We start from the raw sequence: 12,317 nt of genomic DNA, 5'->3' as shown, positions 1-12,317 counted from the left end.
GTACAAGACAGTGGTGAGACCAGCTCTGCTCTATGGGTTAGAGACGGTAGCAGTGAGACAGAGACAAGAGGCTGAGATGGAGGTAGCAGAGATGAAGATGTTGAGGTTCTCCTTAGGAGTGACCAGGTTAGACAGGATAAGGAACGAGTACATCAGAGGGACGGCTCATGTTGCCTGTGTTAGCGACAAAGTCAGAGAAGCCAGACTGAGATGGTTTGGACATGTTCAGAGGAGGGATAGTGGATACATTGGTAGAAGGATGTTGGAGATGGAGCTGCCTGGCCGGAGGGCAAGAGGACGGCCAAAGAGGAGATATATGGATGTCTTAACAGAGGACATGAAGTTGGCTAATGTTAGGATAGAAGATGTTCATGATAGAGTGAGGTGGAAAAGGATGATTCGCTGTGGCGACCCCTGATGGGAAAAGCCGAAAGAGAAAGAAGAATAGAAATATGCAGTACTTGTTTTTTAAGTTTTGCACTGTTCTTAGCTTTTCACCAAAACTTTTTGTTTTAAAATTGTCGAGACTTCCTTGTTGGAATAGCTTCTCAGGCCCCAAACAAAGAAGGAGCACTGTTACCCCATTATTCTTGTCTTGTCTTCATATGTTAAATTTTTTATAAGAAGTGTGCTGCATAACCCAGATTTTCTGTCCAATTTTAGTCTTTTCTTTGTTTTTGTACGTAGAGAAACATAGAGTAGGCTTATCAAGACTGTTGTTTTTTGGGAACCGGTAACTTAGATAAATTTTCATTTTTTTAGATATTATTGAGTGTAAAAACAAAGGGATCTTGTTAATTTTTTAGGCATCAACTATCAACTTTTAATTAAGTCATGTTAAACTCAGAAGAGAAAGAAATAGCAATAGTTTTATTTTTTTTATTTATTTATTTTGCTGTTTTGAAAAAGCATCTTTTTTCTGACAGCAAATCACAGTGTGTCAAAATGTACCAGGCATAATCTGGCTAAATATTTTAGTGATTAAAAAGTGATTCATTCACTGCTTTTATTTTTATTAGGGCTATTGAAATCACAATGATACAACCACATCGCAGTTTTTTGGAAGTAAATAGGTCAGCCTTCAGAGCACATCTCAAATCCGATTTTGATGCGGCTGTCTGTGCTGGCATCCAGAAAACACGGCTGAGTCCTTTGTTTAGACTCAAGCCTGCCTCTGTGATCAAAAGCTGCTCCACTTAAACACATCTTTTTGCCTCTTTAAAACTTTTGAAATACTTAAAAAAAATAAAAAAAAATAAAATCTCATCCATTATCTTTTACACAAGAACCAGGCCTGAACAATGATTAGTAAATGTATCGTTATCGGGATATCATCTTTTGCAATACACGAATTGCAAAACACGAATTGCAAAAGATGGTGTAAATTGAAATAAATGGTAAACTTTAATGTTAACACACATGCTAAAACAATCTTATGGCCGTATTTCAAGAACAATTGCATAGACCTATAGACCATAAACCATAGACTATGTTAGATGCCTCCCATTACATAAACAAGAGTCATAATATAAATTATGTAGACTTTTATTTAAATACCAATATTAGATGTTTTTTGTTTCGCTTTTTGTTCAGGTGTTGCTATTCATATTGCCTCTGCAATATTGATCACTAGTATTCCGCAACACAAGTTTTCCTCATTTCATGCAGCCCTAAGGCTACATTCACATCACCCTGCGTTCAAGCAGCCACTTCCAATGAAAAGTCGATGTGAACCTGCATAAATATATGTTTCTGGCTTTTGCGTTCAAAACTTTCACATTAGCTACGCAAGTTTCTACAACCCTTTTCCGGCTCTACATACAAAAACATGCGGCCATTGAACGCATGTTTAAAGTTAAACCAGGTCAACCTTTGACCAATTAGGGACAGGGATGTGGTAGTGACGTATGGATGACGACTTTCTTAACTCACGGAAGTGCCAACTGATCACGGAGGAAAAATAAATAATTACGGTTCGTGCCTGGCCAGAATAATAGGAGAAGGTCTTTTTATCAGAAAAGAGCTAAAAGATAGAAAAAAGCTGGGAGCAAGATTTGCTAGATTAGCACCACTTTGACATTTCGCAGTAGGCCTCTTACAACTATAGGTTGCGGACATGTGCTAGTAAACAGAAGCAAAAGAAAAAGAAGAAGAACCCCACCCTTCTTGTCCAGTATAAACGCAATGGTCTAAACCTGCATTCTCGAACGTGCGTCACATGCCAAGTGTGTACGAAACCTTACAAAAACACACAAAAATAGGTGGGATGCTTTTCCATGTGGATTCCCGAGACATAGCTATGTGCATCTGATTCGCTATCGTAGCATTTGAACATGTGATAATCAAGCTGCATTATGGGTATACAAGGACGGAAAAATGACCAATTATGGATGTGATGAGGATGTGATTCATGTGCATAATAGTGCACATTGCTCTTCCTCACACCTTTCCCTTTGATCGTGTCATTATCTCCTCCTCTGTTTGGGCCTGACATTTCTCCGTCTAGTCGTTCAACTCAAGTGCCCCGGCTATTTGGCACATGAGGATACATTTCAGTTGGTCTGCTCAGCTATGCAGCAGTGTGCCGCCACAGAGTCCTCAGAGATTCATAAGAGAAACTGAGAAAGAGAGAAGCCCATTTGGCTTGCCGTACCACTTTGCAACTTGGATTCCTATCGTGGTATTTTTCTCCAACTTTCCGAGTGGCTAAATCTGAATGCTCCCAGTTGACAGCTTTCCTGTATCTATTAAAATATATATTTGTTTCTTCTCCCCGTGCCACATTTTCAGGCTCGGCCCTCTGGTGGGGAGTAGTGGGGGTTATTAGGTCGTGTGCACCATGCTTTCATCGGATCATCCAAGCGTAGCAGTGGAAAATAGAGTCAGCAAGAGGCTCCAAACTCTGTGGTCAAAAGGACACCATGACAAACTATCAAAATAATTTTCAAGTTGTATATTTTCTGTTTATTGTCTTTGATGGCGGGAGGCTAAAACAAGGCAAAGTAGACAGCTGAGCAGCAGCCGAAGTGGTTGGTGTGACCAACAGTTTGCTGTAGACATTTGGCTAATTCCATGTATCTAACCATTCTGCTTGAAATCACAAGGAGCACAGTTCTTTTTCAGGCTTTTGGAAATAAAAGTGCTTCATCTCAGTCAGGCTGCATGGATCAGAACCAAAATAGATCAGAATCCAATCTTCGCTTCCAAACCTTTCAATGAAATTTCTGTGGCCCTTTTTACCACAAACACTCACTTCACTGACTTGTTTTTTATTGTTCTTTAAGTTAGAGCTGAAATGTAAGTAATGTGTTCCCAGGGCAATGCATTCTTATTCCCGGACTTTACCTGCATCGAAGGTCATTCTGTCCCGCTGTGGTTCCATGCATGTGCAGCACCTCTATGACACACAGGTCAAACTTCACACCTCTAACAAAAATGGACTGCTGTGTTGTATCCATCTTGTCTGGGCTTTTAACAAGCAGCGATGTAAAAGCTATGTAGCTGGGGGACTTTTTTGCCGGTATAGTTAGCGACTAGTTTGACATGAACTCTTCAACTGTTGATGGAATTAACTTAAATCTTGCAGATTCTGAAGTGGAAAAAAACAGCTTAAGGCTGATATCCAACACATTGTATTGGGATTGCTGATTCTGTCAAATACTGATGTATACCCTTAGCAAAAGTAGTTTACATAAGTGTACTACAAGTATACTTAGTCTATGCTAAAAGTGAGGCAGAATACTTGAAGTTTACTTTCTATAAACTATCTATGTACTGTAAATATGAAATGCTCCATTTTAGTGTGAAGAAGTATTTCGTTATTATACTTCCTACACTACACATGGTGTATAGTAGACTTGTTGTACTTGTACTCAAGTGTACTCAATAAAGTATACTCTTTTTGGCACTGATCTGCTGTAGCAATTGAAATTCCCCAACGTGGGATCAATAAAGAATATTTTATCTTATCTTATCTTATCTTATTTTATCTTATCTTGTCTTAAAATAAACTTCAAGTGTTTTACGTTTTGCTAGGGGTTTTGTTTCCTGTGACTACCGCCATCGCCTCACATAACAAGAGACATTCCTGGTTTTTCTCCTTAAAGCTCAAACATGAATTTGCCTTTCTGTCTTTCTTGAATCATCCCTATATCTGAATCCCTTTTTCTTTTTTCTGGAAATTTTGGGATCATTGTTTGTATTTCTCAATTCTACTCTTAGGGCAACCTCAGTGATGTGGAAAAGTGTTGTCATTGGTAGAGCGGTCAACCTCTGATTGGAGGATTGCAGGTTCAAAGTGTCCTTGGGCAAGATACTGAACCCCACATTGCTCCTGGTGGTTACAACTTGAGGCACCAGAACCGCCATCAGTGTGTGAATGTGTGAACAGTACTGTGATTGTGAAGCATATTGGGGCTAAAGCAAGGAAGAAAAGGGATATAAAAATGTACACCATCTGTCATTTTACATGAGCAACATGAAATATGAGAAATGTAGTTTATTGTCACTGAACCCCATTGACTTATCCTTTACAAATCCATTAGATTATTGAAGTGCTGCCAGCCGCATAAAAGGACGTAGCGGACCTCATTTGGTCTTGACTTTGAGACGTGTGAACTAAATTGACAGGTTGAATAAACAATGAAGAGCAGCGGCAAGCGATGGAACTGAGCTGTGAGAGCAGATCGAATGTATGGCAAGCTGTTAAAGTGAAATAAACGAACTACTGAGCTGACTGAAATCATGAAATAATTAAAGAAAAGTTTGATCACTCTATATTTTTGAAGTGAGCATTATGAATTGTATTCATGGAGGCTCCAGCTATATTTTGAAAATTTAAGTGATGTGAGAACTCACAATTTTAACCAAAGGCACCGTGTTTTTCTGAGAATAAGTCGCATTACTTTGCATAGTTTAGCCAGGGGTGCAAATTATACTCCAGAGTGATTTATATGTGATTTTCTTTCTTCTTCTTGTGTTTTGTTTTTTCGCTGAACATTGGAGGTTTTTTTTTAAGTAAATTGGAATATTAAATTAAATTTTAAATCTAGTTGAATTATGACCTAGATCGGAATTTAATTATTTCAGCAAACTCTTATAAGTTTTGTTAAATGGTCTTATTTTTCAGGACTGAGTAATCATCTATAAGTATAACAGAACAATACTTACACCGCCATGCTACATTTATTTGATGTGATGTTTTGGGTGATGGCCATAGTCTTTTCTGAGTAGTTTTTTGATTTTTAAAGAACTTTATTGCGTTTAGATCATATGAAAATACAAACAATAAAAATGGGAAATACATAGAATCAGATAAATGCAATTTCAAATATTGCTTTTCTTCTACCTGTCATGGGAATCTTTCCATATAAACCTTTTTAGGTGTTGACTTTGCACCAGTCACATCAATAAAACTTACACGGATGTGGACATTTTCTTGTGTGTCAGCAGAAAGTTTTTTAAAGCTTTTGCAGATTCCTGCTTTGAGTTGAAGTTTAGATTTCTTTTATTACAATTCAACAGATGCTTAGATTCAACAAAAGCAGATGCATGCTCCCGCTCACATGCACACAGTATTTTTCTCTATGAAATATGGAAGGGATGACCCTTCTGCACAACTTTACTGGCTGAGAAACACGGTCACAGTTAACTCTGCATTGCATCATCAAAGACAAACCCACTTTCACTCTCAGGACACTTTGCAGAAATATAAAGACGCAAGTGGCTGTTTTTCTCTGCTCTTCCTTTTTCTCTTTCTATCTTTAATGACACGCTCGCTTGCTCCTCTACATTACTTTGAAGTCACAGTTTTCTCCAGAGAAGCAACCAGCTTTTGTCAGAAAACTCCTCTTCAGCCGCATAAAATTGAAATGGTGTTTTTGCTGTGTTCTGACCTAATTTAGGAAAAACGGAGTGGCGCTATCAAGATCAAAAGCTTTAACAACAGAAAGCAGCATGAATCCCGGCTCTTCATCTTCCCCTGGATCTCTTGAAAGCCCACAAAACACTGTTGCCTCTCTAGTTTCTACAAGAAACTGATAAAATGACAAGTGGGTGGCACAGATTTAATAACAACAAAGTTCAGCTGTCACAGCAGAACCCGTCTTGGGTTTTCCCTGAGAACTTTGTTTTTCACAGCAACTCAATTAAAAGCCCTGAATAAAACTATCAATTAGTAGGGGTTTGTTCTTTTTCTTTTTTTTTTTCCTTTTTTGCTTCAAAGGAAGACTGTCCTTGCAAGAGAAAAGCTCAGGTGAAAACATGACTTTAACACCAGCTTTAAGAGCTCCCTCTTTCATTCATTCTTAAACCTTCCCCCTTTTAAAAGCCTTATTTGCGCCATCTGAAGTATTTATATTTACAAGCAGGCTCCTCGCTATTACTTATGCATGCTGTTTCCATCTCACTTAATAATTCACAATGCCTCATAACCAAAGGGGACAGAGAAAGCATGGTCCTGAGAGCCTTACCCCACACTGACTTTCATTTTGCTGTAATCATGCGTGTTTTAAAATAAAAAACATTCAACAATGACAGAAATGATCAGAACTCAAACTCTTTGAATGTTAACAGCTCCAACATGTGTAGTTTGCCTTGGCAAAAGATGCAGGCATCATTGGTTCTTTATGAGAGCTGCCTCTAGAGCAGTGATGCCTGACCGGTGGGCCGTGAACTAGTACCAGTCCGTATGACAGTTGGTTAAAAAAACACAACCTACATTTTTTTTACTTTTAAAGTCTGTTTCAAAAGGAAGTTTTATTTTGAAAACGACTGGATTTTTCCCACATTCAACTCACTTTTGATGCATGTCAAGTCGCTCGATGATATGTCGGTAATACATCTGCTACTTTCTTAAAGCGGCTGCTCTGGCAGCTAAAAAGAAACTCCCAAGCTAACAAAGTTAAACACAAAAATAACATATTTGTAAAGTTTCTTTTCACAGAAAAGGGTGAGTGAGGAAACAGAAAAACAACCTTGGAAAAAAATTGAAAAAATCGTAACTGCTAGGGTCGTCAGTTAAAATAGTCTTTTTACGACCAAAAAAAGAATATTTTTGGATGGAAATGGGGAACAATATGAAACCATTAGAAATGTGGGTGTGTTTAACAGAAAGCCTTAGTTAATTAACATGCCTGCTGTGGAGATAAAAATCAACAGAAAAGCCGCCATATTAGAAAAGAGTATTTTTTTTAAATGAATTTGTCACATGCAACTCTGACTACAGTGGCACAGACATAAGGGGAAAGTGAGGGGTGTGTAGCAGCTATTCTGCCAGTGAGGGAGGTTAAAAATGGGGCGACAAGAGTAGGAGAGGGTAATGCTTGCAGGTCATACAATACCACTTGCGGCTTTGATTTGTATTAGATTTATTCCCTTCAATGAATGTAGAGTTTTGAACAGTCAGTGTGCATTCACACTGAAGTGAACTGCACCAGGGTTCACTTGGGTTCATTTCTTCCTTGTCTCATTTCAGGCTAGACTGTACATCTGCCATCAGGTAAAGTGAGCCCTCTGAGAAAAAGAAAACAATTTCCAGACAAGAAAAAAATATGAAAGCACTTTAAAAAAAATAAACAAACTGTAGAATTGTGTTATCAGTCAACATCAATAGTCTACAGAAGAGGAGGAAGCCCTTACACCTGGAGTTTTTGTTAAGGATACAGAATCATGCTAAACTTAGTAGTCTCACAACAAGTACTTCATGTTAATCGCAGTCCTTGGCGGAACCATCCACAACCCTGCTGCCATCTGTAATGCATGCAGCACTCAGCTGGTGCTTTATGATCCAAGAAAGGGTACTTCATCAGACTGTGTCTGCTGATGGAGTGCTGGGTCAAGTTATTTGAAAATAGCAGGGATGATTATGTTTAAATCCATTATCCCTTGCATGAGCAGAGACCCCGTGAACACCTTTTTGTTAAAGATCCACCTGCAGCTGAGTGTTTCTATTCTTCCCTCACAGTCAGCTTAGAAACAACCAACTGTGGTGCCAAACCAGCATCTGCGGCTTTGAATCAGCGCCCCACTCCGCTAGCTGTGGACATATGAATGTTTTCTCTACCTTTGCGGGTATTCTAAAAGCTATCATAGCGTTTTGCCTTCAGGCGATCATCAACGGTGGTTGTCACATGGTGAGCACCTGGCTTATGCTTTCAGCTTAGTGAACACACAGAATCGCCTGAGGGCCCTCGTCATGATAAGCCTGACGGAAGAGTAATGGAATGGATCTGCAGGCTGATATAAAAGTTGCAGTCTGGTTTCCAAAATCTCTCATGGCGGGATGGCTCTCTTGGGATTCCGAGGCAAAACAACAATCTCTTTTCCTCTAACTACGCCATTAATTATAAGTGTTTTTTTTTACCAGGACGGACTGAAAGCATCAATAACCATAGACATTAATCCTGTGCATGTGTCTGTGTGCTTGTCAGGTTTGTACAACTCTGCAGACAGCTGGATGATCGTACCAAACATCAAGCAGAATCATTACACAGTGCACGGATTGCAGAGCGGCACTCGCTACATCTTTTTTGTCAAGGCTATCAACCAGGCAGGAAGTCGCAACAGCGAGCCCGCCCGCCTCAAAACCAACAGTAAGTCAAAACACACACTACAAAAAAGGCCCCTTAGAAATAAGTCATAAGTTCTTACCCTGGCAGATTTTCTTCAAAAAAGCAAATAAAAATCTGCCAATAAGTTCAGGAAAATGGTCTTACCTACCCCGTTTCAATGTTATCGTGATTAAAAGCAGTCATATTGTGATGTCATGAGTTACCCAATCAGAGAGAGTCAGTACATCCTGACTATTTGATTCAGAATTGCTTAAGTGTATCTGGATTTTTTTGTTGCAACAATGCAATTAAAATCCTATTTCTGGATTTCTTCCTATGAGTCCAACCCTGATGCATAAGCCAAGAACAGCTGGCAGACGGATTTTCAGGTATCTTACAAAAGCGAGAAAGCTTCTCTTTGAAGAAGGAGAAAGCCGGCATCTTACAGGAAATACATCAGGTCATCTGGGCTTCTGCTTCCGCAGTTCATTTGAAAAGAGCTTGTGTAAGGATCCAGCAAACAGGCCACGGGAGAGCTTGTCTTATTTTCCACTCCCACTCACCTGTCAGCCTCCACTGAGTGGGGATGTGTGAGTGGACTCACTGGCGTTGCTGCAGACCTTGAAAGTATTCAACCTGCAGCATTTCTGGCACAAGCCCCACCATCAATCTTCTGAGGACGGTTTGTCCGCCGTCAGCATCTGAGCTGTGAAGCTTTAAGATTAACACAGAAATGCAGGAGCACCAGGTGAAGGAGAGGAAAAAAGGTAATGGATGAGTATAAAAATAAAAATCTTCTTTCAGATGTTTGAAACCAGACTTTATCTGTTCTTTTACAAACTGACACAAAAGTGTCCTACTTTTAAGTGGAATTTATTTTTATTTTATTTTATTTTTTAGAATCAACCTGCAAAGATGTTTGAACAAAATGACATTATAACCCTGTAAAGCTCACTACATCAAAGAGTTGACAAAAAAATTAAATTTTCAGGAATATGTGTGTTTTTTAATAGAATTAACTTTGATCCACACATTTTAACATGTTCTAACTGTGTTCAATACAGCAAGTAGTCATTTAAAAAAAAAGAATAACAATAGATGCGTCAGTCTCGCTTTAACCTTCTGAAAGTTTTCCCACCAACACTGTTTTTTGAGATTTCATTGAAGCAGCCATTTTGAAATGAGCATCAAAAGCCTTTCTACTGTCTCTATAGTGGAATGATAAATGCACCACAGGGCAAAAAAATGGACCAAATTATATACATTGGAGTTTAAGGAATGTCTGCATCATACTAATGAGATAGGGGTCACAAAAATGAATGTATCAAATACAAATGGTCATGTAAAGTAATAAAACTTTAGTCAGAAACGTTCACCCTCGCCGTTTATGAACTCTGTCCTCTGGTTTGACAGAGAAACGAGTCCAAACTATGTAGATAATTTGTGTATGTTCATGGCAGCTTGTCATTTGATTTTTTTTTTTTTTTACTCTTAAAATCGCTCTTAAATAGTAGACAAAATGCAAAGAAGCTTGAAAGTACTTGAGAACTCCTCCTTGCTGTGCTTAAGAGTCAGACTCTGGCGGTTTGGATAAACTGGCACTGACTCCCTTAAGCTTGGTAATATATGCATGTGCAGATCTGCCAGGGGAGGATCTACTTCTGACAAATATTTCATCTTTTTTTCCACTTGCATTTGTCCTGATGTGTCATTTATACTTGAAAAGCTATAAACTTTCAAATTTGTGTTTTATTTTTCTGTCATTATTGACCGCACAACTTTCACTTAAAGCCTAAAAACACAGCAAAGAGAAGAAATGTCAATGCTGGAGAGTTTCTCTGAAACATTTAGCAATCTTTTCAAGCAAGTCCTAACGGGAAAATAGAGGAACACACTGCACAATTTTTTTTTTAAACTGTGAAGGAAAATAGATGTTTTCACTGAAATCATAGAAACAGACAGACATTTTTAGCCCATGTGTTCACACTGAACAAGCAGGGCAGTGGGAAGTTTTACTGTTAAAAAAAAAGGTCAATAAATTTTAAAAATATGATTTTTTCTTAACCAGGTAATCTAGACGTAGAACAAGGTATCATCTTTGCTCGTAGGATGAAAGAGAAAAAAAATGTTTGTATATTTATAGATATAAATTATTGTTATACATTTTCCACAATATAAGGTTCATCTAAACACCTTAATTTTTTTCAAAAACATGAGTGTGCCTTTAATACAGTTCTATTACTGTAATAGGATCATTGATGTTAATTTAAAGCATGGCGAGGGTTTCCTTTGATAAATCAAAGCCAGCTGCAAATCTTGACAAACACTCACTATCACGATTCTTATAGAACACCTCCATTATGATTGTCTATCATAGTTGTCCATCTGCTGGCTTACAACACACAGTTGGCTTTGTGGATTCTGAGCACGGGTAGATTTCATAGAACCTGACAAAGCAAGCTATCTGAAATGTGATTGAATAAAAACTCTGCCAAAATGTACAATGCTGTCTTCAGCTCAACAGAGTGGATCTCATGTGACATGACAAGAATAGACCATGAAGATTTTTTATTTTATTTTGGTTGCTAGCGTCGACGTGCTTTAGACTACCGTAACTCTTCAACCTTTTATGCAATTGTTTCCAATGTATTTTGAAGCTGATAAAATCAGCTGACGGGCAACAAATTACAGAGAAGTGTTTGACGTGATGAAAACTGGTGTTTCTTCGCATCAGGACAGCTCTGGTGTTAAATGGTTAAAAAAAGAAGCAATTTTCATTTCATTTTTATGAAAATAAATATTAAGTCTAGGCTAGTAAACACCAGCTGACCCAAACACTTTTTCTAATGCATCTTTTGATAATAAATCTCCTATCCTAATTTGTGTTTTAACATTGCTATGAGGATAGAAAACAAAAAGAGATAGTATTAATCTAAACAACTTTGCAATAGCAACAAAGCCTGCTGTGATACTCTGCTAGCTTCCTTTTCTGTAGCAGTATTCATATGTTTGACTTCCAGTTGACTTCAGTGTAGTTTATGTCTCTTTCTGTCAGTAAAAGTCACGTCTTCTTTAATAACTAAAAAAAAAAGCTTGCTCAAAGTTGGAATGACACATGGGCCATAAGCTGCTTTTGCAAAGGCTGCTAAGTTACGACTGGTGCGCCTTCTTTGCACTTTGAAGGTCTGTCTGCAAAGATATGAGAGCAGAATGAGGATAACGCTTTGAGGAAGTTTTCAGCAGAGCCACTCAGATGAGTCTGCAACTGTGTGTGCAAAAATGCCGCAGTGAAGTGTTTGAAATCTCCTGTGCATTTTTCCATTTACACTTTTAAAAAAAACTCTTAAAGTGATTACATTTGATTAGTGTGAGCAAGCTAATGTGAACAGAATCTGTGGTTTCTCTGTTGTTGTTTTTGCAGATTTCAGTATATTTTTTACTATAGAAAATAGTCAAAACCTGCCTCCTCAGAAGGGTTTCAGTTATTTTTTTAATTCAGACAGTAAAGTTAACAGAAATTTATACGGGTGTTGCTATTTAAAGCAAAAATAGAGCAGACTTGCCTGATCTTAAGAGTTTACTTAAACTTTTTGCAACAATATTTAAAGTAGGCTGCTCGACTCTTACCATCCGTACCAACTGGCAACATCTTACCCTGAATCCGTATCATATGAACCTGTTTGCTCAATCATCTAATCCAGTTAGTGTCTCACTTGGGATTAAATAGGTGTAATAATACAATTTAATTCAGAAAAAACTAAGAAAGAC

At 38.1% G+C, this 12,317-nt stretch overlaps 1 protein-coding gene across 3 annotated transcripts in view; it reads left to right on the top strand.

The window, feature by feature from the left end:
• The window catches only part of mid2 (midline 2), a 180,949-nt gene that overhangs the window by 151,701 nt on the left and 16,931 nt on the right, over positions 1-12,317 (top strand). For all 3 annotated transcript variants that reach the window (XM_023959096.1, XM_023959095.1, XM_023959097.1), the window contains one exon: positions 8,430-8,591. In XM_023959096.1, the coding sequence (XP_023814864.1) occupies positions 8,430-8,591 (162 nt within the window). The remainder of the gene's footprint in view (positions 1-8,429; positions 8,592-12,317) is intronic.

The sequence above is a fragment of the Oryzias latipes genome, chromosome 10, assembly GCF_002234675.1.
Source record: "Oryzias latipes chromosome 10, ASM223467v1".
In the NCBI taxonomy this organism is placed as follows: domain Eukaryota; kingdom Metazoa; phylum Chordata; class Actinopteri; order Beloniformes; family Adrianichthyidae; genus Oryzias; species Oryzias latipes.
The sequence above is the reverse complement of the archived record's forward strand: the minus strand, read 5'-3'. Positions and strand labels throughout refer to the sequence as shown.